The sequence below is a fragment of the Sitophilus oryzae genome, unplaced genomic scaffold (genome assembly GCF_002938485.1).
Source record: "Sitophilus oryzae breed Bouriz unplaced genomic scaffold, Soryzae_2.0 scaffold_465_pilon_pilon, whole genome shotgun sequence".
Lineage (NCBI taxonomy): Eukaryota > Metazoa > Arthropoda > Insecta > Coleoptera > Curculionidae > Sitophilus > Sitophilus oryzae.
Window position 1 is genome coordinate 1,979,317 of NW_022147046.1, and position 27,610 is coordinate 2,006,926.

Sequence of the window (27,610 nt, forward strand, 5' to 3'; positions counted from 1 at the left end):
AGATTTTGAATAAAAATCGATTTTTAAATAAAATTGCAATCAAGATGGCTGGCGTCATGGCAATTTTCTAGTGACAGTTTTAAAAGTAACTATTTTCAAAATCGACATTAGCTTATGGACATTATTATTTATAATTAATTTATAACAGTTTACTCAAATTTACCTATAATAGTTCAATAAGTAAGTATTCGTTATTTTATCAAGAAAATTAAAGCAATATCTGCTGGCGGAACGAATAGATATGTTACTAGTGATATTATTTTGAGGAAAATTGCTTCTTCACCTCAAGGGCTTATGCTCAAAGATATCCAAATAGGAATCTTCCTGATAAGCGTTTGTTTGAAAAACTACCTACTTGTCCTATTTCGCAGAGCTGGTAGTGTGGTTTATAAAAAACCTATTAGGCAGAAACCTGTCGTTGGAAGTGAAGAAAATGAATTTGCCGTAATTGACTCTTTTATAGAAAATCCATATATCTACAAGTCATCGTAAAATAATTCAAAGAACTACTTCTTCCTTTTTCTTGATAGAATCATAAATACATATTTAATAAATATTATTTATTAAACTATTGTAGGTAAATTAAATAAAAGTAAACTGGTATAAAATTAAATAAGTCCATAAACTAATTTCGATTTTGAAAATAGCTACTAACTGTCACTAGAAACTTGCCATGACGACACTAGCCATCTGGATTACAATTTTATTGAAAAATCGCTTTTTATTCAAAATCTGAGTCAGATAGGTATAGAAAACCCTAATATAGTTTGAAAGAGCATTTAAATCTGCTTCGACTTATTTAAAAAAATACATGGTGTTGCATTTGAAATAACGAAGTTTTTATATAAAATAAATATTTAAAATAGACCAGCAATTTTTGATACTCCTGTATACATTTAAGGTAGCAATATCAATTTTCTCTAAAGTTTATTTCTCTGCCTTTAAACTCAGCACAAGAATTAATTTTGAAAAGTAAAGTACAGAGTGTTAATAATCTATTCTATTGTAGCTTGCAAATTTAAATATCTTTAAATATCTCAAAAACCAAAGATTTTAAACATATTCAACTCTTATAATAAATACTTCTTTTTGGGCCCAAGAATCCAAAAATGAAATAAAATACCGGGTGTGTGTTCCATAAGAAAAAATATAACTTTTTGGTATGGATCTTAATTCTGAAACACCCTGTATATTCCAAAATAATTTTAAATTGTGCACATTGCCCAAGGACTGTATATATTCTAAAGGACTTTTCGATCGCGTCAAATCGCCGCTGTCGTAGTCGCCGTGGAATGCTACGTCACGTGCTGACCAGCGCTCCACAATGCGGCGGATGGTTATTCTAGCGGGACAAAATCTCAAGAGCAATGTTTGGGACTTAAAATCTAAGAACGTAGCAAATGGTCTAATATATAGCAACTATATGGTTAAATTTATTTATTTATTAACAACTTATTTATTAACAATCATATTATTCGTACATGATACACAAAAACGGTGTTGTAAACTATTGCCAAATACATAAAATTATGATATCAAAAAACTCTTTAGCAGTTTTTTTTAATTAATTTGTAATCTTGTGACACCCTCTATAATTTATTTTAAAAAAATATATTTTATTTTGAAAATAATAAATAAGATAGATATTTTAATTTTAATTTTAACACTCGGTAATTGTAAATTCATATATAGTAAGTATCTAAGACAATTTTTTAAACTCAGTGCCTTTTGATGGAGTTGTTTTGTTTTTATACTATCCGATTGAAATGAATCTTTTTGGGCATTCACCTGTTAAGCTTGAACTCCCTTCCTGTGACTACCTGTGTTAGTAACTATTGGTAACTCAAAAGATCTACATCATTCAATATATTGATATTTGCAAAAAAAGTGAAAGTTTGATATCTGCAGAACAAAGGCACGAAGGATTTTAACAAATAATATACGTACAGTAGAAAAGTACATACCTTTGGCAATCTTCAACATAATTTGGCTTTCTAATAAAATGTATAAGCACTTGTAAATATTTTGTTTTCGTATGATCTCTGCCTTGCTGAGCAGAAAACGACCAAATTTGGTTGATAAAAATGTATCGAAATGCAAAGAATATTCATGCATTTTTGTATCAATTGGAATGTCTACTATTTATTCTTATCAGTACACATTTTTTGGCTTATTTCTAACCAAACGCTTTTGTCCCGCGTTCCGTGTTTAAATTTATCTTCCAACGCACTGTGCGCTCGTCCGTCAAATGCAAAAATAACTGTCACTGTCTAAAATCTTTAGCGCCAACTTCAACTCGGTCAGTAGATGACGTAAAAAAACTGACAGTACAGGAAGATAGGAATCGAACTATCCTTATCTCTATAGTATCCTTGCACATTGCCTCCCACATATACCCAAAAAATATTTTGTTTCTACATCTTTCCGTTTTCGTATAATCAACCGAGGCGAATGAGGTGCGCCACTGTATATCAAATGTAAAAAATAACTGTCATCTTTAGTTAACTTGACACGAAAGTGTGTTTTAGACAGCTCGTTTGGAGCTGTACCTAAACTGAGTTTTGAAGTTGACGAGCCAGTCGAAAAATGGAATTAAGCCGAGAAAATTTTCGCGCAATGATTTTTTACATTTTTGTCTCAACAAGAATGCCTCGCGGAGTTGGTTTCTGTTTTCGACAATGAAGCACCACATCAGTCAACAATTTTTCGTTGGTATGGAGAATTTTAACGTATAATTAAACGAAAAAATGTGTTTTTGTTTTTAAAGTTTCATGCCCTCTAGCGGACAAACGAAGCACTTTTGCATAGAGGTAAATAGTGTCCAATGAACATATTTCGATTCTAAAAATACGTAGTAGTTCTATTTCTACGAAATATTGGGACACCCTGTTGATAGCTCCCTTTGAAAACATCTTTAGTTTCCAGTTACCTCCGTAGTCTAGATTTTTTAATTACTGCAATTTTTCGAAAGTTATGGTGCGTTTAGATTTGAACACGCACGCACTGATCCTCCGCGAATGCTCAAGTGTAAACGGCTGTGCGCGCACGCTCACTCTGAATCTGTCTGTGCGCGAGCAGCCGCGAACGTGAGCCGTCTGGTGTCGGTTGTGATCCGCGCTCAAAGGGATTTTATGTGTGCGCGAACGCTCAGTTTGGACCGGCAATTTGTTTTGTCTGCGTTCGTGCGTGCGTGCGTGATTTTTTCCGTTTTCTTTATTAAAATTATGGAGTGGATCAATGAATCTTCGTTATTATTAATTGAAGAATATGAAAAGTTGCCTATATGATGGGATGTTAAACATTCTTTGTATTATTAAAAAATAAAAAAAACGCATGGCAAGATCTTGTAAATAAAATTAATATTGAATATGTCGATATTAATGAAATTGCTATTCTAAAATTTGTATCTTTTGTTCGTAATTTTTGGTGTTATTAAATTTCGTAAATATTCAAAGTCGAGTCTGGTCATTCTTGTAAAGTTTTTGAACTGATCATAGTCCTCCTCAGACACGAAGTTGTTGCAGTAAATTATATCGATTTCTAAAAATTTGGGTTTGCCACCAGCGACGATGTTTTCGATTTTTCTCCTTTTTAATAATTAAGCTGTGCATAACAATGACTGCAGCCTCGACTATTTCTTGGTCGTTCATTATTTTCGCCAACACAACTCTGCTGTGCGTGCACAAATGGATCACTTCATTCGTCGAAAAATAAGTTTTTAATTTGATTGAGCTGAGAGCGCAAACGAATGCCGTGCGCGCAAGCTCAGCTCGTGCGTGCTCAAGTCTAAACGCACGATTACAGAATTATTCACCGTCAAAACGCAACACTGCTTAAAACGCATCAACTGATTAGTTAAAACACTCAAAGAAGAAAAAACAAATTGTAAAATATATTTCATGATACCTAAATACAAAAGTCAGTGCAGTCCGTGGTAACCTAAAAGTGCAAATATCTTTCTAACAACTAGATTGCTTATTTTGGAATACTTTGAAAATCTCTAACTTCTTTAAAATGCAGGGTTGTTCACCACACCGAGTATTGTAGCTAAACGACACGGAGTATTGTAGCTAAACGATTAGATTTTTACAAATTATAAGTTTTGGGTTCATTGAAGGACTATTAGAGCTACAATTTAAAAATAATTTTACACGATACAGTGTCCCAAATAAGTAAAAAATATTATAGTATTTTTTTTAAATAGTATATTAACCCTGTATATTATTTTATTTTTAGATTCTACGACTGAAATAAAGGTAAAAATTTGATTAGGTTTATCACACTTAAAACCTTACCGTTTTTGAAATATTTTCAATTTTGTGAAATTGCAGTAAAAAATTTAAGGCTTCATTTCTCCAAGGGTACCAAAGTTTTTAATACTAAATATTTACTGAAGATTTTTTATTGATCACATATTGTGTTGCAATAATAAAAATTATACTACTTTATACAGAGCGTCCAAAAATTTATATTAAATAATTACTTCTAGCTTTAAACGGCAATAACTTGTTTAATTTAAATAGAACACCCTATATATTTTACGTGAATCAGATGCACAATTTAATTGTAACAAATTGTATTATACTATTTTTTACTCATCTCATCAGTTTTCGTAGAAAATGAATTTTCTTATAATTTAGACCTCATTTATCACTATACCCATGAAATATTGACATTTTAGTTTTTTTTTAAAGCAACATACAGTGTGTACATAAAGTATGGAATAAATTAATTTTCTCAAACTGGGATTTTAGTAAAAAAAATGCTCGAACGCGTCGGTGTATTTTTAAAAGGTGTACATTTTACGCATATTATCTTGACTCTAGCTTCACCCCCCGAGCGGGGGTGAGTGGCACCCCTAGTTTTTGTAATAGGAAGGGGGGTCGAGTGATACCTTATTTTAAAGGTCACTTTCTCCAGATTATAGCCCTAGAGTTTGAAGTTGCTAGTGTCATCTTTGTTAACATGACAGCTTGTCAAAATTCCTAATTTTATTAGTTTTGTCAAGCTGCCATATTAACAGAAATTACGGTAGCAACTTCAAATTTTGTTTATGATATAAATAGGCATATTACCATATTACCTTGCCTTTAGCTTCACCCACCGAGTGGGGGTGAGTGGCCCCTCTAGTTTTTGTAATGGAAAGGGGGGTCGAAAGATACCTTATTTTAAAGGTCTCTCGCTAGAGATTATAACCCTAGAGTTTGAAGTTACTACCATAATTTCTGTTAATATGGCAGCATGACAAAACTAAGAAAATTAGGAATTTTGACAAGCTGTCATGTTAACAAAGATGACACTAGCAACTTCAAACTCTAGGACTATAATCTGGAGCGAGAGACCTTTAAAATAAGGTATCACTCGACCCCCTTCCCATTACAAAAACTAGGGGTGCCACTCACCCCCCTCTCAGGGGGTGGAGCTGGAGGCAAGGTAATATGACTAAAGTGTGCCCCTTTTATAAAATAGATTGACGTGTTCGAGTATTTTTTTTAATAAAATCCCTGTTCAAGAAAATGAATTTATTCCATACTTTATGTACACACTGTATGTACAAAATGTACACATGGTAAAAATAATAATATTGCAAACCCATTTGTTTACAAAAAGAAAACAATTTAAATCTTTGTAAAAGACTATACCTGTTAAATATACCACCATTATGCAACGAAATGCAACCACACTGTGTAATACATATTCAAAATTCAGTCTTTTAGTATTTGGAGCAATTATTATTAATCAACGTAAACAATCAATTGATTTAGTTTGAATACTGGTATACTGGGATCATATTAATTGGTCTTCTTTACCAAAAAATATTTAAACAATTTTTTTTTATTTTTTAATGAAATAAACGAATTATATCGACAATATTAGAATCTGTACTCTTTGAAAATTTTTAAAAATAATCTAAAATGTCAATATTCCATGGGTATAGTGATAAATGAGGTCTAAATTATAAGAAAATGCATTTTCTACGAAAAGTTGAAGAGAAAGGTAAAACATCGTATAATACAATTTGATAGACAATTAAATTGTGCGCCTGATTCTCGTAAAATATATAGGGTGCTCCATTTAAAATTAAACAAGTTATAGCCGTTTAAAGCTAGTAATTATTTAATATAAATTTTTAGACACTCTGTATAAGGTAGTATTTTTTTTTATTATTGCAGCACAATATCTGATCTATAAATAAACTTCAGTAAATATTTAGTATTAAAAACTTTGATACCCTTGGAGAAATGGAGCCTTAACATTTTTACTGCAATTTCATAAAATTGAAAATATTTCAAAAACGGTAAGGTTTAAGTGTGGTAAATCTTAATCAAATTTACCTTTACTTCAATCGTAGAATCTAAAAATATAATAAAATACAGGGTGTTCCATAAAAAAACAACTATAATATTTTTAACTTATTTGGGACACACTGTATCTTGTAAAAATATTTTTAAATTGTAGCCCTAATAGTCCTTCGACAAATCCAAAACTTACAATTTATAAAAATCTAAACGTTTAGCTACAATACTCCGTGTCGTATGTGGTGAACAACCCTGTATAATTTTCCTTAGAAAATTTTTTTCTTAAAAAATTGAACAAAAATCACAGTTCCCTTTATGAATAACACAAAAAATATTTAAAATACTATTAGGTGAATGAATTTAACATTGAAATTGTCCTGTAATGAATAATTTTGTTCCATATTTCTTAATGTTAAGTTTGTGATGATAACGGTACAGAGAGCTTAAGATGTGACTATTGATGATTTGGAATTTATCATGTATCACAAGTACTTTTTCATTTAAAAAATCCCGCTTAAAATGATCTAATGAAATGTTATTATCGATGATTAAAAGTAAACTATAGGTACTGTTTTCGTTGATTTCAAAACCTTTGCTAGAGATTCTGTTGTGTTCAAACCGAACGCATCGAGCGGTTCACGTGCCATACAAGCTATCCTGAAAAAGAAAAATATTCAAAATTATACCAATCCAATACTTCAATCAAGCCATATATCACAGACAAATACACATCGATTTACAAAATATGATTGTATCATATGTACAGGGTGAGTCAACGATAAAGTCCATTATCTCATTTGTATCGGGATTGACAAAAAAAATTAAATATAAAAATTATAGGGAAGGTTAAGATACATATCTTAAAATTATTATAGAGTATACAAGGTGCTTCAAAAGAGTGTGGCGGATATAACATATGTTTTTTTTAAATGCAACACCCTAATTTTAGGGTTCCATACCCAAAGGGTAAAAACGGGAACCCTATTACGAAGACTTCGCTGTCCGTCCGTCCGTCCGTCCGTCCGTCTGGCACAAAGGTCTATCTCATCAACCGTTATAGCTAGACAGTTGAAATTTTTACAGATAATGTATCTATGTTGCCGCTATAAGAACAAATGCTAAAAACAGAATTAAATAAATGTTTATAAATAAAAAAGTACTTTCACTAAACATTATCTTTTAAGTAAGAATTTTACATAGAATCTTTCAAGTCCTCGGTGGCCGCGTGGTTAAAGCTAGCTATGGGAACTATCGAATGAATTAGACTATCGAATGGTTAATGAATGAATGATTTCAACTATCGAATGGTTTTATTCGAATAAAATCATTCATTCATTTGTATACTAAAGCATATGTGACAACCTCGCCGTGCGACTAAATGGTTATCGTTGAGCCACGACTATCGAATGCTTTTGATAAATGAAATTTAGTATTCGTTTGATTTTTGTATGCGTCAGTGCATTATTAGTTCTTCCAAATTTTTATAACTTCGCTGTATAAATACTGTGCTATTTTTGCGTTTATTAACATAGTTAAAATACTAAAATAGTAGATATTTTTTAATTTTATTTATTGACGATTGTGTGCATGTGCAGGTGGTCAAAATTTTTCCGAAAATTTGTGTGGTTTTCCGTAGTCCGATCTTTCAATTATTTAATTTTATATGGTATATGGTCTATTTTTTAATGGGAAATTTTGAGAAGTAGCAATTTTTAAGAGAGATGCGATGAACTTACAATTAATTTTAAAAATACATATTTGTATTTTAGATGTTTTAATAATATGAATTAGTTGAACTTAATAATCATATTTAAGTAATGTGGTTAAGTAAATGGTTATCGAACTCAAACTATGGGGTGAGAAAATTAAAATGAAAGTTTTATACGTGCCAATTTAAAAAAAAAAGTTAACGATGTTTGTATTTTGTTTATGCTAATTCTCTTATATGTAGTATTTTGCGACGAAATATTTCATTTATTTTTTAAAGTAAATACCAGTAAAAGTAAATATAATTTTTAAATAGTAATATAAAGCACCTAATATAAATAATTTTGATTTCTAATTTTTTATTTATATTTTCCTTCCATTACACTGCATGCTTAGAAAATTAATAAATGTTTATATTTCATGATTTTAAAATTTGTTGTTAATATAACAAATTAGTTCTGTAATTATTATTATTTAATAAACCAACGTTGCCACACACAAAAAATTTAGAGACTATATTATTTTTAAATAGGATCTAATATAAATAATTTTGACATCTAATTTGTTGTTTATATTTTGCTACTACTTAAAAAAAATATTTATATTAAATGATTTTAAATTTTGTTGTTAATAGGTATAACAAATTTATTAAACCAGTATTTGCTTAAAAACATTCAAAATCATTTTCCTACATCCAAAATAACAATTATTATGGCAGTGTAACAACAGAATATTAATAAAAAAAATGCAGACTATATAGACATACTATCCCTAACTAACTAAAGCCAAACAATAATATTCTTTGCTAATATCAACTAATACCACAATATGGCAACAGCGCCCTTCATAATGTATTTTCTGTGTAAATACTAGCACCTCAATAAAAAAAATAATGTGCCCTTATCTACATCTGACTCCGCAAAAAATCAAAGATGCCGGCTGCTATGAAAGAGCATTGGTCGCGTTCATCAGGACAAGTTGATCAGTGAGCGATGTACCGTCGATTGGTTGTCCTGCTGAACGTGCTTTTTAGATCAAAATCATAAGTAATGCATATTAAATTGTTTTCACCCATTTTTGGCACAAATCGAGAGGATTAGTCAACCGAGAACAATAAACAAAATGCTTTGTTTTCGTTTTCCAAAACATTTTGTGACATTTGGCGTATGTGACGTTTAATCCATCATGCATCGGTAGCGTAGCGTATTTTAAATCTGATGGAAAAAATGGCGACTGATCCCAGAGCGCTCACAACTAATCGGCGCGTTCAGCAGAAAATTAGTGATCGCTGCGGTAGCGCTACGTCCTGATGAACGCGACCATTGCCACCGACCGCTGTCGGGTTTCTCGGAAAAAAACCTACGTCGCCGGGCGACAACTAAAATTCAGTTAATATTTTATTATAATCGATCCTGACGAATAAATGAATTTCATAAATGAATGAATTTTATAAATGAATGGTTTTTGCTGCCGAATTACTAGAATACAATATTTCAAGGCAGATGACGGATCTATTCGATAATTTTTATTCGAATAGTTTTCCACGAATGTTTTCTTACTAACTATCGAATGTTTCGATAGTATTCATTCGATAGTTCCCACTACTAGTTAAAGCGTTAGGACTTTACGCTGCTATGACGTTGGAGCCGTAGTAAGGCAGGTTCGAATTCTAGTCAAGGCGACTTAATCGTTTTTTTTTTTAATTTTTACATATTTATTTTTACTTTTTACATATTTATTATTGATTAATACAATTTTTAGTAATGTGTTTCTTTATTTTTTTTTAAATTACTTATACGCGGATTCAAAATTTCAGCTAAATCGGAAAAAAAGTTTTTATAATAATATAGTGGTCTAATGTTGTATAGATAATGAATGGTACGGAACCCTTCGTGCGCGAGTCCGACTCGCACTTTTCCATAACTTTTCTATATATAATATTATATACCTAAAATTAATAGTTTTTGTAATATTTCAATCTGTTTAAACAAATGTTAAATTGCAGTGTGGTAAAAAATTGTCAGTTGTACCATTGTTTCTGAAGTTGGAGTACCAAAATTTGGTAGGCGAGTTTTATAGAGATCAAGAAAAGATATATGTAAAGATATTTTAGTTAAATGATACGGCGTGTTCAAAATGTATTTATGAATTTCAACTACTTAAAATTAAAAAATCTCAATTTTCACTACAGGATAGTCCGAACTGTATTCCGGAAACTTCAGCAGCATATTTTACTGATAAAAATAAGCAAAAGAGTTCATATAAATGTATGTCCTAAAATGCGTAGTTTCGGAGATACAGGGTGTAGAAGTTTCATCTTTATTTCGATTTTTTACAAATAATTTCTGAAGTAACGTCAATATTTGGATGAAAATTGGTGTCTGGTAGTTTTTTGAGATGAGAAATTTGATTTTGATGTCAATATGACTCCTATTTGTAGGGGGCGCCACCTACATGTGTTTTAACTGTTTTGAGGAGTAATAACTTTTTGTCCGTACCTGTACAAAATGACTGAGTGAAAAAATATATACATTTCCGTGATTTTCTACGTAAAAAAATGTTCTTGGTAGAAATCGCTACGAGCAACCGTTCACAAGATATTTACAATGAAAATAGTCAATACATGTCAGTACTGACTAAAAATAAACATGTTGAGTAGATAAAGTAAACGCCAGGAATGTTTGGGAGTGATTTATCGCTTGATGAAGTTAGAATCGACACGCGCGCTATCATTTTTACATTAAAAACGTAAATTTGACTGCAGACGTAGGTTTTTAAAGCCCCGGTCTAATCATCTGCCTGCGCTCCTCCTACTTATTCTAAAATGTTAACGTGATTGACAAAGACGATACTATATCGCGTTTCTTTGATTGATTCGTTTTTGTGCAGTCAGTCCATTGTGCTTGCAGTGCGACCAATGGGGCATTCCATTTTATATTTATAACCAAATATATGTTTTGACAAGACTTTGACAGTTAAAACAACAAATTACAACAATATATTGATTATTATATGACTTGAAACACCACGGCACTGGAATGAAGTTTTATGTGACCTTGAACAGATTAGTTCACATGGTAGCGACCGATGAATCACTCCCAAACATTCGTGGCCTTTACTATAGTTATTTGACTGAAATGAGAAATTTGGGAACTTTTTGTTTTTTTAAACTAATCATAAATTTTTCTTCTAAAAATGATGATAAAACAGTTTCTGTTGAACTTTTGCCATAAAAACATTTCAAATTTATGATTTTAGTCGCCTAACTAATTAGTCAACATGTTTAATTTATGTCAATGATGACAGGCATTGGTAATTTCGATTCCAAATATCTCGAGAACCATTAATCGTAGCGATTTTTACCAAGATACCTTTTTTACGTAAAAAACGTCGTAAATCTATATTTTTTAACTAGCTAGTTTTATACAGGTACGGACGAAAAGTTATTACTCTTCAAACCAGTTAAAAAATACGTAGGTGGCGCCCTCCACAAGTAGGAGCCATATTGACATCGAAATCAAATTTCTCATGTCAAAAACCTCCCAGACACCAATTTTCATCCAAATATTGACGTTACTTCAAAAATTATTTGGAAAAAATCGAAATAAAAATGAAACTTCTACACCCCGTATCTCCAAAACTAAGCATTTTAGGACATATATTTCTATGAACTTTTTTACTTATTTTTATCTGTAGAACATGTTGCCGAAGTTTCCGGAATACAGTTCGGACCACCCTGTATATTATCATTTTTTCTGATAGATTTTACAAAACTCTTCAGCTTTTAGTATGTACTGTGTCATATACCTATTTTTAATAGTTTACGATTTATTCCAATTTAACTATTTTTACCCATCTTTTTAATACGCAATTACGCTATAACAGTGAATTTTTGAAATTGTCTCCGCATATCAAAATAACTACTAAAATTAGACATACAATGTCTAATCTTAAATTTAATTAGATGAGTGTTATTTTAAACCGACTTTTTTATAAAATGGAAATATACATTAGGTGATTCCAGCTTCCCGACTCTCCCCTAATATATAGAGAAGCACAACTTTGATGTGTAGTTTTCTTGAAGTCACCCTGTAGAACTCTATTTATTTTTAAAAAATGCTCTAGCTAACATACATAGGCTCACATACGTAACATACATATGCATAATATAATTATTTCAATATAAACTGTCGTTTTCCTTGGAGCCTCGTATGAGAGGCTCCGCCTTGTATACTAGTATACTCTTAGTATACTGTAGAAAGGCACTATTTTAATTTTAATTTTAAATTTACTAAAATCTTCTATATGTATAGGTAAATATTCCTGTTGTTTTAAGAATTTTTAAAATGTACCAAGGTCGTAATCAAATAATGTTTAAACGTAATGAGACCACAAAAGTCTATTTACAATATCTAATTATGTTCCTGTGGTGACACATTACAACCTATTTCCTATTCCAAACAAATTTAATTTTGTAACCATAAAATATATAAATATTTACAATTAGATATTTAAACAAAACGGTAAATATTTCCAGTGATTTTTTTGCAAAATTATAATATAATCTTAATAATATAATTATTAAGATTATATTACTAAGATTATTTTATAATTAAGATTATATAATATAATATAATATATCTTATAATATAATCTAAACAGTTGCTCTTTTTGTAGAGTATACAAGGTGTTCCAATATTCCGTGGACATAGAACTACTACGAGTACGTATTTTACGAATCAAAATAAGTTCGTTGGATACAATTTACCTCTAGACAAAAGTGCTTCGTTTGTCCGTTAGAGTGCATCAAACTTTAAAAAGATAAACACATTTTTTCAGATATTTTAAGAACCATTATTCCGATTTAAATAAGATTTTGAGACATAGACACCAAAAATCTCACTCAAATCGGAATAACGGTTTTTAAAATATCTGAAAAAATGTGTTTATTTTGTTAAAGTTTGATGCCCTCTACCGGACAAGCGAAGCACTTTTGTATAAAGATAAATTGTGTTCAATAAACTTATTTTGATTCCCAAAATACCTAGTAGTTCCATGTCCACGGAATATTGGGACATTGGACAGTTATGTCTGCCATTTTAAGTCACAGGTAAATTGTATTTTCTGTCATTTTGTGGATATCATTATTTGTCTAAATCTTTTTTTTACTTTTCAGAAGTATCCGACATATAATATCTATATTGATAAAAATAAACCAAATTTATTATGTGTTTGTTATCTTTGACAATTCTAAATTACATAAACTTCTTCATATCAATTATATTAATTTATAAAACCAAGCTGCTATTTGATCGGATTAAAGAATCATTAATAAAAGTAATACCGGGTGCGTCTCAAAAGTGGCTCACCCCTATAACTTTTTTATTTTTTTCCGGTAAAAAAAACAGATTTGGTATGTTAGTATTTGACATAATTTAGATTGATTGGTGTATTCAATTGTTTTTGGTCACTTCCTGTTTCACCGGAAATGACTACAACTTTTGATTTTTAAATGGCACCCTCGGTATTTTTTTTACTTTATTCGATAGAAAATGACATTTTGAATAGAATGGCATATGATATGCCAACTTTTGACATTCTCGCTTAATAAAAAATTGTATTTTAAAATTCAATCTAGAGTTCCATGGATATGTTAAAAACACTAATTCTTCATCAAGGAGCCTTGGAAAAATAGATTTGATCGTCTAATGTTTTTAGTGTCATGTCCTGGCCAGTTAGAAAATGTTCAAATCATATTTTTAATCATATCTCAATTTTTTCAACTGGAACAAGGGTGGCTCGTTAGCACATTTGGAAAAAGCATTTTTTTACGAATAATTTGATCCCACACACTTAATATTTCCAGTCAAATTTTTGTTACGAACCGCAAGTTATAATTTCAAACAAACCATATGCGAAAATGTCAAAAGTTGACATATGATATGTCATTCTATTCAGAGTGACGTTTTCTACCGAATAAAGTAAAAAAATACCGGGGGTGTCATTTAAAAACCAAAAGTTGTATTCATTTCCGGTGAAACCGGAAGGGACCGAAAACAATTGAATATGTTAATCAATCCAAATTTATGTCATATACTAACATACCAAATCTCGTTTTTTTAACTAACAAAATAAAAAAGTGATAGGGGTGAGCCACTTTTGAGACGCACCCGGTATACCTCAATAGAAAAAAAGGTAGAAAAGCAAATACTTTTTAATACGTTTTGACAAGATATACAAAATTTGATAGACAGAATTTGATATATAAAAAACTATGAGATTAATATTTATAGGACTATATTTTACCCATAGACTTAAAATAAAATATAGACTGAGCATCTCATTCATAAATAGCTGGAACATGCGGTCAGACACTGTCTTGTTATTGTTGTGTTATTGTTTTAGGTTATAACGAGTGCGACACGAGCGATAGATAGGTTGTCTCTGTCGTAACGGTCGTTCCCTGACGACTCTGCCGAGAAACACAACACTGTCTTTCGTTTCTCAAGTACACCTGAGTATCATAGCCGGGTAATTTTTTTATTTTAATGAAGCTATAATTAAATTAAAAATATATCGTATTTAAACTTTTTTATATTTTATTAAGATTTTTTAAATAAAAGTTTAGAAAAAACAATTTAGAGTCCAAAAAGGATAAAAATAATAAAATACACGTTATAGAAGAAATTTTATCATCGAAATTAGGTAATTTTTGAAATTAATAATAAATTATTAATTTTAGTCAAACATTTACAACCCCTAATATTAATCAAAACAGGATCTATTCCACAGATATAATAGAATCGGCAACAGGGAGAGAAAAAAAATATGATTGTTGTAATTTTTTTTCTGGTTAAGTGATGTCTTATTATGTAAATTAGAGCAAACATAAATCTGTTCCATTAAAGCAAGGAAGGTGATAGGAAGTGGATAAAATAAAAACTACATTTATAACTCGGTACTGTCTTTATTATACCGGGTGCGTCTCAAAAGTGGCTCATCCCCATAATTTTTTTATATTTTCAAATAAAAAAAACAAGATTTAGTATGTTAGTATATGAAATAAATTAGGATTGATTGACGCATTCAATTGTTTTTGGTCACTTCCTGTTTCACCGGAAATGACTATAACTTTTAATTTTTAAACGGCACCCTCGGTATATTTCTACTTTATTCGATAGAAAATGACACTCTGAATAGAATGACATATCATATGTCAACTTTGACATTTTCGCATATGGTTTAATTGTAATTGTAACACGCGGTTCATAACGACAATTTGACTCGAAATACCAAGTGTGTGGTATCAATATATTCCTAAAAAATGCTTTTTCCAAATATGCTAATGAGTCACCCTTGTTCCATTTGAAAAAATTGACATATGTATGATTAAAAATACGATTTGTACATCTTTTAACCGGCCTAGACAAGACACGAAACCTATTAGACGATCAAAACTATTTTTCCAAGGCTCCTTGATTAAAACTTAGTGGATTGAAAAAACTGGATTGAAATTTAAAATAGGATATGTTTTTAAGCGACAATGTCAAAGTTGACATATGATATGTCATTCTATTCAGAGTGTCATTTTTTATCGAATAAAGTAGCAATATACTGAGGGTGCCTTTAAAAAATCAAAAGATGTAATCATTTCGGTGAAACAGGAAGAGACCAAAAACAATTGAATACGTCAATAAATCCTAATTTATGTCATATACCTACTAACATACAAATCTTTTTTTTTTTTTTTTATCTGAAAAATAAAAAAAGTTATAGGGTTGAGCCACTTTTTGAGACGACCCGTATATTAAAAAATATTGTTTCATAATGTAATATCATTTTAAAATTCTTGTATGTTATTTTAGATTCTGAAGATAATTTTAGAATAAACCGGAATATATTTTTAATAAAAACATTATTTATTATTAACAGGGTTATAATTATGATTTTGTTACAATGTAAGTAAGTAAATAATGTAATGTAAGAGAAAAAAATCAGATTTTACATTTTACTAAAATATTATCTAAATAAGCGCCTTTCTACAACAACGCCACTGACTCCCAATGGGTAAATTGAGAGTTGCCTACCGGTCAAAAGTCGTTTCAAGACTTAAATGGATTATTAAAGTCAAATTTCTTGCAAATTTGGCACTGGCGAACCATATTTTATAGTTTTTGAACAGAAAAAGTCAATAAAATAAACAATTAAGGACTACAAGCTAAGAAAATGCGTTAATACAGCCGCGGAGATAGCGGCAACAAAGCTTTACCGCACACGTGCGACACGTACTACAAGGTAATAAATGAATGAATAGGCTCCCTCGCCTCTAATCGGTGTTGTCATATTGTAAAGAACTTATCCTTATTAAACAGTATCCGACTTATAATTTAGTAGTATAAGGACTATTTAATACATCTATGGAATATTAAAACCTACTTTATTAAACTGTAGTATTAATATCTCAATATATGTGTATAACAAGAAAAAAAATATTGATAATATTAAAGACGTGACAACATAGGCTGGATGAGGAAGGCTCTGTCGACTGTACCCAGAAGTAAACATGTGTACAAAAAAGGTTGTTTGTCCGCGTTGAGATGTAAATAGTGTAGTCTATATTTTATTTTAAGTCTATGATTTTACCTATCAATGATAGAAAAATATGAACTAGTTTATTACGAAATTTTTTGGTAGTTTATTTTGAAACTCATATAAAAATATAACAAATAAGTGGGACTTTAATATTTTTAAAAACGCTTAAACTATAAAATTTAAGCACTCTAAATAGCGAAATTTCACTGGCTTGGCCGCAAGAATAATCACACTGAAAAAGCTATATCGGATATTCTTGTAGTAAACATTTTTTTACTAAAATTATTTAAAGAGATAAATGTTGACAGACTTTATACAATTTGTCATCCAACTCCGCTTATTTAGATAAAATTTGGTCGACAGTTGTCCATTATAAGTTCGTACTATCCATATACAGGGTGGTCCGAACTGTACATATACTGCAGATATAAATAATTTAAAAACTTTGTATAAATGGATGCCCTAAAATGGGCTTAGTTTCGGTGATACACCAATTTTCATCGAAATATTGACGTCAATTCAGAAATTATTTGAAAAAAATTGAAATAAAAATGAAACTTCTACATTCTGTATCTTCGAAAATAAGCATTTTAGGACATACATTTATACAAACTTTTTTACTTATTTTTAGGTGCAGAATACGCTGCTCTAGTTTCGGGAATACAATTCGGACCACCCTGTATAAAACAAATATAAATTAGGTACAAATAACTGAGTACTATTTACCTTCCTCCAGAAATGGAATGCAAGAATTTCCAATAGCTTGGCCTCAAATTGGTGGGTTCGACCAAAGCCGCATGGAACAGAATACCGGTACTCAGGCAATACAGGAATTCCGTGAAACCAGGCACTTTAGGTAAATATCCTTTTTGTATCCCCAAGTTGTACGTTATCTAGTAATAAAAATAAGTAATTAAAGAGTTTGATTAAAACTAATATGGATTAAGACAACCTGTGCAGCCTTCCACATGACGTAAAGCGCCACTGTTGTGTCTGGATATTTCTTAAAAGATATAGCAGCAAGAAGACTGGCTGGGAAAGCAAAAGCAGGGTCGTCTTTTCCGAATATCCGCCTCAGTACACACAAAGAACCCTAAAAATTAATATACAAAAAAAATATACAGGGTGTTTCAAAAGACATGTGCCATCTCTCGTGGGGAGATTCCTCACGTAAAAATAAGATTTATTTTTTATATCAACATAGGCCCGATTCTGCTTTTTTTCGTAACTACGGGGTGTTTAAGTTTTAATAATCTTTCGATTTAATATAATTTTCTTTCAATTACTTTTAGTGATTTGAATGGAATTTTGAGGGTAAAAGTTACTATAAGTGTTACATATTTTAATGATAAAAAATTGTCAATAAATGCACCAGGGGCGTGCATATGGGTTACCACTGCGATATTTTTCAAAGAAAAAATGCGCCACTGACTTTTTTCTTTTGATATCAAAATTATGTAGACCGTTTAATGTCAATTAAAAGCTATCTCTTGATATTTTGCCCAATTCGGCCTCCTTGATGAGATAAACGCAATTTTATTAATCACAATTAATATTAAATTAATCACAATTAATAAAATTAAAATAAAAATAAAATTACTAAATTATATATTTTACCTAATTTATTATTAAATACTATTACTGTTTGTTATTATTACTATTAGTCCAATATACAGCAATTTCAAATAAAAAAATAATGGTATTTAAGATAATTACAAAAAACCTAATTTTAAAAAGTTTTAACATCCTGTAACTCTAAAATTATGCATTTCCATACCCATGTTTATAAGAACTTTTTTCATATTTTTTGATGCGTAATCAATGAGTACTTATTTAAAACTTTTGCAAGTAAACGATATTAATTTTTTTAAAGGTTGCTATTAGACTTGAATCTAGGCTAATAATAAAATTGCGTTTACCTCATCAAGGAAGCCGAAATGGACAAAATATCAAGAGACAACTTTTAATCGGCATTAAATGGCTTAAACTATTTCGCTAACAAGAGAAAAAAGGTCTGTAAAAAAAGGCGTACATGTTTTTTTTAGAAAAATATTCCAGAGAAAACCCATACGCACGTCCCTGGTGAATATGTTGACACTTTTTTAGCGTTAAAATATGTCGCATTTATAGTAACATTTACCCTCAAAATTTCATTCGAGTCGCTAAAAGTACTTGGAAAAAAATTAAAATAAATCATGAAAATATTAAGACTTTAACACCCTGTAGCTACGAAACAAAGCAGAATCGGACCTACGTTGATTTGAAAAATAAATAACGTAAGGAATGTTACCACGAGAGATAGCACATATTTTTTGAAACACTCTGTATAGGAAAATTAAGGTATAGGCGTCGTCTAGGGGATCCATTCAAAAAAATTCAGAAATTATTAAGTCTCCTCGTGCATATAACGTAGACAAAAAGGAGTTGTCTAGCCCAGACAAACACATAATTTCTTTTTTATGTCGTTATATTATAGCTCATTACTAATCTAACAAAAATTCGCAATAAATTTGTAAAAAATAAAAATTGTAAAAAATAATAAAAAACCATTATTTAAACTTTTATTTAACTTTATAATCAATTATTCATCAGGAATTAATTACTATAAGTATTTATGTATGTAGGTGATAATGATCTTTTAAAAACAGAAAATTACTTTAAAATACAAATATCGATGTTTTACTTCTTACTGTGAAATACAAAGTATAGTATTTCTTTGAAATAGTGCCAAACAACCAATCTTTTTATAAAAAAACTATTTTTTTAAAATTATAGACAGAGCTACAAGCTCACAGAAACCTCAAGTCATTTTTTGATTTAAATCATTTTAATGACTGAAGTCATTTGATTTTAACTCATTTTTCGAAAGCTGAAAAAAAATTAAATCTTTTTATAAAGGACTTATTAAGTCGTCAAAAAGATTTAAGCCGTAAGGTTTTATAAAAGGCTTACGTCAGATTTTTATATTTAACAAACAGCAGTATTTCTTTTTCACACACCTAGTATAGTACACACCTAGTCTTCTTAGTTCATGAAATACTAGGCGAATTTTAAATTACATTTTTCGACCCCCTTCGTATCTTGGTTTTAGTTGCGCCACTGAATTTTACTTGGAAATCTCTATGGAACTCGATTTTCGATAAGTTATAATAGCCGAGATATGAAAGGAGTCGAAAAATGCAATTTTTACTCTCATCTGTATCTACAATAAATTAATAATATGATACTTAGTAAGAAAATCGCCTAATTGGTAGTACAAGAAAATTAATATTAAAATTTAAAAAAGGTACTTAAATTGAATTCTGGTTGTCTTAATTTGAGGGTAATTATATTGATTTGTCATTTTACTGACTTAACTTGCATATCATCATGATTTAAGTCAAAAATATAGACTTAAGTCACAAAAACGACTTAGATAACGTTATATTGATTTAAATCTTTACAAAAATGCCTTGACTTGAAATAAAATCATTTAAGTCAAAGACTTAAGACTCATCAAGAAATCATTTGAACTTTATGTTGAATTTAACTTGGAAGATTTAATTCATTTTGATATTAGAAATGATGATGCCTTCTCAAAATTGACTTGTGTCAGCTCTGATTTATAGGCCTATAATTTTATTAATTTTTCCCACATATTCTCTGTTATTGATTTAATAAGTAAATAATTATATGAAGAATTCAAGCTTACAGCTTACCCTAAATAATCCGGAGTATAATCCTAAGAACAGTCCTAAATTCACTATGTCCTTCCTCAAAAAGATCTGTTTCATATTTTTTGGTGATGCAAATATCCTCTTCATATTTAGCACCAGTTTCAATGTTATCTGTATTCCCAAGCCTATGCTAAACATTTTTGTGGTGCCCTGTATTAAAAAAAAAATATTACTTATGATTTAACATTTTATGTATTGTAATCGCAAAACATTTTCCGATGCACGTCATCAATCATATCGACATTGACACTAATGTTTATAAACCTGACTAAATGAATATTTGGCAAAAATGTTTAAATTTGTTGTATAATTTAAGATACCGAGCATCTCTTCATTTGACTTTATAGAGCAAATGATTGTAGCAGATATTTTATTTAGATTAAAGCTGCAAAAATTAGTTTAAACCGAATTTTATTATCGCTATGTTGGTCACATTGCGCCGTTTTCAGCAAGGTTGTCGTTTATTATTTACCAATTATCTTTAATGTCAGTCATTATTTTATTTACCAATTAGTCTAATGTCAGTCGCTTTTTTGCCTATTTTTATAGTGTTTTTAATTGTACTTTTAAGCACAAAGAGTTCTTTGAAGAACTAAATTTTCGAGATTTTGTATTGCATTTCTTGAAATTGTGTGTTGAAAATATGCCGAAGCATTTAAAAAGTCGACGCAAAGAGCTTGTAGCTTCCCTGTTTTTTGAAAACTATTTTGAACGAGAACGTGACAATAAAAGTCCTTTATTACCCTTGACTGCAGTCAGAGAAGTAAGTTTGATTGATAAGCACAGTACACCACTTTCAAAGTTATTTCTACGTTAGTTTTATTAAATTCTGATTATTAGTTTGTTCATTAATAGCACCCTCTCACTTTTTATTACCACTTATGGCGTTGTAAGATGTACATCAATAAATAAATAAATAACCCATAATAATGCTTAGAATAATCTTCATAATGGATTGGTTTTTGCCAATATATAATAAGTAAAATAAGCTATAAAACAAAAAAATCAATTAATTACTAAAATATTAGTTACTAGCGTGTAGCGACTTCGTTCGCGTCGAATTAATCATTTGTAATGGTGATGATAAAGCAAAGCAAGAATTTCCATAACATATAAACTGGATAAAATTTTCTCACATTTATGCCAGCATGAGAAAAAACAATATGGCGATATTATTATACAGGGTATCTCAGATTTTAATCGGGAAAATTTAATAGACGATAGAACTTGCAAAAATAAAACAAAAAGTTCATATCAACTTGTAAGATTTAAAGCTTCCTTTTTGAGATACAGGGTGTTAAAGTTACTTAAAAAAGAAAAAAAAATTGAGATATTTGAAAAACTATTTAATCGATTTTGATATAACTTGACCCGTTTATAATACTTACTATGGGACTTAATTTGATGTAATTAGATTTAGGTTTAATGGCCAGGGGCGGCAGTGGGGCATCACTGTTAAATTATTTTAAAGGAAAAAATAGGCACGCCACTGCTTTTTTAGAAGTTTAATATTATTTTTGGATTTAGTAATTAAAAATATTATTTTTTTGTCTCCTGACTTTTTTGTCTATCTTGCTTACTTCTTGCAAAAAAAAATTCTAATTGGTAATTAATATTATAATTGGTATTCTAATGGTACTCTGTATCTCGAAAAGGAAGCTTTAAATCTTACAAGTTGATATGAACTTTTTGTTTTATTTTTGCAAGTTCTATCGTCTATTAAATTTTCCCGATTAAAATCTGAGACACCCTGTATAACTTGGTAATATTTGAGAGGTAGTTTCATCTCATTGAAATTTGACTTTCGAAAAATCCGTTTGCCAAAAATATGCTTTTTACGTCAAGCAGTTTAAGCAGAATCGTGGTTAAGAAATTACCCAACTTTTTGGAACACCCTGTATGATTTTTTTAAAAAATTTCAAAATATGTAAAAAACCAAATAAAATATGCTTGTCCTAGCGTTTTCCCGAAAGACTAACCGTTTTTTAAATAACAAATATTGTAATATTTGAGGGGCGTTTTCACCCTCTTGGAATTTGAGATTCGAGAAACCCCTCCTTATCGAACCTCTACACCCCACATTCAATCCGTTTACCAAAAATCAGCTTTAAACTTCAAGCAGTTTAAGCAGAATCGTGATTACTCAATGGTCATATTTTATGAAACACCCTGTATAAATTTATAAAAAATCTTAAAATATGTAAAACAACAAAATAAAATATACGTGTTTAAGAGCTTTTCCGAAAAACTCACCGGTTTTTAAATAAAAAATATTTTAATATTTGAGGGATTAGTTTCACCCCCTTATAATTCGAGTTTCGAAAAATCTCTTCTTATCGAACCTTTACACCCTAAAGTCAATCTGTTTTCAAAAAATCAGCTTTTTACGTCAAGCGCTTTAAGCAGGATCATGATTAATCAATGACCAGATTTTTCGAAACACCCTGTAAACATTTGTAAAAAATCTTAAAATATGTAAAAAAACAAAATAAAATATACGTGTTTAAGCGTTTTTTCGGAAACTTGGCCGTTTTTTAAATAAAAAATATTGTAATATTTGAGGGGTGGTTTCACCCTCTTGGAACTGGAATTTCGAAAAATCCCTTCTTATCGAACCTCTACACCCTAGAATCAACCTGTATGCCAAAATTGAGCTTCTTACGTTGAGTGGTTTGAGCAGGATCGTGATTAATCAGTATGTCAGTCACTTAAGGATTTTATATATTAGTAGAGATTAAATTAGTAGAGTAATAAATTAAATAAAAAAAAAAAAATAAAAAATAAAACGTAAAAATCTTTAAAAAATGATAATAATATAATATGAATAATAAATATATTGCTTGTTACTTTTAAATTAAGATTCATCTCATAAATCCATCACAATCTGGCAGCGCTGTCGCCATCGCTTGTCACTCAAAGTTGATCACGTGCATCGGAAATAGTTTTGCGATTACCATATGTATATGTCACTCACGCCTGCGACGTAATAAAGACAGCTGAATGGATGAGGACAACTGGTATGTCTACCCTGACACTTTACCCTGTGTATGATTTTCTTGTAAATTCGCAGCATCTGAGTAATAAGGTGATATACAACGTTCTTGGGACGCCGAGTATGTTGTGACGGATCGTTGTTTATGTTTGCCACTCTTTGCCGGTAGAATGCGCTTGGTGGTTCAACGGGATGTCTGACGCCATAGTCCTTGTCTTCGTAGGGACCTACAACAAATCTGCCAAAAATTAAATTTTGTTATAACTTGTCTCGACAAATCAAGACAACTAAAGCTTTTTTTAATATACTGTATGTCCCAATATTCCATTAGGGTACACCAAAAAAATATTTTTAGGGTTCCGTACCTAAAGGGAAAAACCGGGAACCCTAAAAGCTCCGCGCGCACTGAAGGGGTATCGGCGCGAGCGAGCGGCGCGACCGACACGACCGGTCGGAAAGTCGATTGTAGCCGCGCATTGGAGTCGCACGATCGACGGTCGAGAGTACGTCACCAGCATAAATTTGAGCATAGACGAGGAGAAGTTTATTCAAATTTAGTCAAATTCATTGGCATTTCAAAAAATTATAAAGTATTATTACTGTAGCGTTTTTTTATAAACATTACCACTGCGAACGGCAGCTTTTCGTTGGTAGAGCAGTCGTGGATAAGGTATTTCACTGGAAAGAACTAATTAACAATAATAACTCAAAATTATAAATATTGGGCGCCAGGCATGAACAGAGAAAGAAAACACAGTTGTATACTTAAAACTAATGACTATATTTATTCAAGACGGACTTTGATGGTAAATAGCATTGTACAATTTTAATAATTATTATAGTGGTTATATGTCAAAGAAAGTGGTGTTAAGAGTTGTACTAAATATATATAAAAGTAATACCATTACAAGACATAACGTAATGAAACCTAAGATCTAAATCATATTTTAAATACTAAATCGACGTAAATGTTCTTAATAATCTAACCACTAAATATACTCTGTACGATATTACTTAAAATGTACGTTATTAAGTTAAGACTGAAAATCAACTGAAAACCAGAACCTAAATCTACACTTAGCTGTTCTTGAGGCAATCCTGTTTCAAAGAGTAGCAGCGTGAGGTGGGCTCATATCTCTGTACTGTTTCTCGGCTATCCTGTTGGCCAATACAACAAAAGGGGCCAGGATGAGGACACCCTGAATTGATACAGCCGTAACTACTAACTGGCTTATAGATGGGAACGAAGCAGCATGGGGCTCAAGCTACATCCACGCTGGGGCACTTTATATGTAAGATAAAGATCACTCCTACTGGGGACACTCGTCCAGGGGACATCCGTCCATAAGATAATGGTACAAGGGAACACTACCCGTACCTTGGAACACTACTAGGACCTTGGATAATGCCTGTACCTTGTAAATAGTCAGTACCTTGGACCCTAAAAATACGAAACTCTTGTTTAAAATCAAACAAGGTCTAATAAACAAAATGAACCTACCTCGAATTACTTCCGAGGGCTCACTAAATAATAAAGATGTCCTTTCTTCCATGTGACATTCTGGAGGACAAAAGAAAAGGGACGCCAACGTGCCAGCAAAATACAAATACAAGTTAGGTTGGGACATCCAAAACTCTACCCTAAAAATACGCAGTAATAATAACGAATCAAAAAAGATAATATCTCATTTTTACCTGTAACTTCGAAATAGCAGCTGATTCAAATTATACAGCAAGATTTTTATAATTGCAGTTTCTCGAAGCAAGGATTTTTTGACGGTGACAGTCGGACGCTCAAAGCCAAGTGAAGTTAAGCACGGAGAGAGTTGACAGAAGCGACGTTGACAGCGCCTCCACAGAACAGTGAAACGATAGCAGGGTTGCCGACTAGAGAACGTAAAAATTACGCGTCAAATAAACTATCCGGCCTGAACGAGAGGGAATCCGGTGATGATAGGCCCCAGACATCATATATTATATATAAAAAAGACATGTAACGAACTAAAAACGTTACATTACTATTTATATTTTTATGCAACTTTTTATATTTTATGCTTTGTGATGGAAATTAATATTATTTAGATCTTAACCAAACACACATTAATATATTTATATCTTAACAAACCACATAAAATTAGTGAAATAGAGTGGAAGATGGGGATAAAATATACTATATGACTCTTAGCTTAACCGATTTTAACAAATTTGGTATCATTCAAAAGGGTTTAATTTGTTCTTTAAAAACAAAGCTAGATATGAAAAATAGTCAAATAAAACTTCTATTTTTAGTTTTTTAATCTAAATAAGTGTCATTACAAACATTTATATGTAGCTTTTATTTTAAGTTTTTAAAATCTTTATTTTAAGTCAGTAGTAAATAAAACGAAACTTGTGTTTACATTTTGTTTGATTGACGTTTCGACCAATTTTAATTCCGTCTTCTTCAGAATCTATAATATACGTATAAATAATTTTCTACGTTTGTGGTAAGAAAAAATTACATATTAAACACATTTTTAGTGATAGAATTGTATTGTATATTATAGATTCTGGTCGAAACATCAATGATTAAACAAAATGTAAACACAAGTTTAGATTTATTCACTACTGACTTAAAGCCAAGATTTTAAAAACTTAAAATATAATAAAAAAGTCAAAGAAAATTGAAAAAAGAAAAAATATAAATAGTTTTTATAGTACCGTATTATCGAAAAGGAACGGCATCAGCGATGGGCATGAAATGAAGGTCGGTGCCATTTTATATGTAAATTTATATAGGAAATGTCATCAATCGTCATTTCCCATCCAACTGGACGCCGTTTTTTTCTATCATACGGTAGATATATGTACAACTATTTTATTCAAACATAAATATTATTTTCTCTATTTGTACCCTGTACGGAGCGATCAACATAGTAACATAGGATGACTATTTATCAGCTGTTATTACTAACGTCAAAACAAACCAAAAATTAAATAATATGATAAGTTTTTTGACGATATTTAAATTCGATTTCCATAATAATGTGAAATAATCAAAACGAGATGAGAAATAAATGGGTTTAATCGGAAGGTTTTCCAATTCAGTTATTGAATAAATGTAGTAAACAATATAGGTTACGTGCTTGTAAGAAATTTTTATAAAAAACCGCATATTAAGTATGATATGGTCTCGTACACTTTCGAATAATAATTCATCGGACATGTTTAATGTAAAACCGCTGCACTAAAAACAGTCGCTCGGCGTAGACTGTTAGTCCCCCTCCCATGCATTCTCTGATTTCGCCTGATGGCGCGAGTACCGCCGATAGCTCGAAGCGCACCGATCGCACCGATCTAATGCGGTGTGCGGGCTTACATTTATTTCAACGTAAACTGAAAATTACGTGCCGCTCGCTCGCGCCGATACCCCTGCAGTGCGCGCGGAGCTTAGACTTCGCTGTCCGTCCATCCGTCTGTCACAAAGGTCTATCTTATGAACCGTTATAGCTAGACAGTTGAAATTTTTACAGATAATGTATCTATAGGTCTGTTCTCAGAAGAATCCCTGACTAGTCAGCACGTTTCTCATTGGTTAAAATGCGTAGAAACCTAATTGTTAGTCTGGTTTCTACACATTTCAACCAATAAGAAACGCGCTGACTAGTCAGGGATTCTTCTGAGAACAGAGCCTATGTTGCCGCTATAAGAACAAATACTAAAAACAGAATTAAATAAATGTTTATAAATAAAAAAGTACTTTCACTAAACATTATCTTTTAAGTAAAAATTTTACATAGAATCTTTCAAGTCCTCGGTGGACGCGTGGTTAAAGCGTTAGGACTTTACGCTGCTATGACGTTCGAGCCGTGGTAAGGCAGGTTCGAATCCTAGTCAAGGCGACTTTTTTTTAATAGTTTTTTGTTATTTTTACATATTTTTATATATTTATTTTTACTTTTTACATATTTATTATTGATTAATACAATTTTTAGTAATGTGTTTCTTCATTTCTTTTAAATTACATAAGTAATTGACCGTATAAACGCGCATTCAAAATTTCAGCTAAATGGGAAAAAAAGTTTATAATAATACAGTATCTAATGTTGTATAGATAATGAATGGTACGGAACCCTTCGTGCGCGAGTCCGACTCGCACTTGACCATTTTTTTTTTCTTTTTAGTTAGTTTAGAAAATAGGGTTCAGAATGTTGAAAACAAAATTATTCTGGTAAAGTTTGAGCTTTTAATATTAATATTAAGAGGTGTCTCATCGTGATTTTCTATTTCCCATTTAAATAACACGGGAAAACATTTTTTTTATT

General features: G+C 30.8%; 1 protein-coding gene across 2 annotated transcripts in view; it reads right to left on the reverse strand.

Moving 5' to 3' along the window:
• Window positions 1–6,541: 6,541 nt before the first annotated feature.
• Window positions 6,542–27,610, reverse strand: part of LOC115885985 (transmembrane protein 135-like) — a 30,095-nt gene continuing 9,026 nt past the window's right edge. The window contains exons 5-9 of one of the 2 annotated variants that reach the window (XM_030905020.1): window positions 23,289–23,544; window positions 20,297–20,464; window positions 17,551–17,691; window positions 17,325–17,491; window positions 6,542–6,956 (exon numbers count right to left, since the gene is read on the reverse strand). In XM_030905020.1, coding sequence (XP_030760880.1) covers window positions 6,848–6,956; window positions 17,325–17,491; window positions 17,551–17,691; window positions 20,297–20,464; window positions 23,289–23,544 — 841 coding nt within the window. In that variant the 3' untranslated portion in view covers window positions 6,542–6,847. The remainder of the gene's footprint in view (window positions 6,957–17,324; window positions 17,492–17,550; window positions 17,692–20,296; window positions 20,465–23,288; window positions 23,545–27,610) is intronic. The other variant, XM_030905019.1, reaches the window with a different exon arrangement.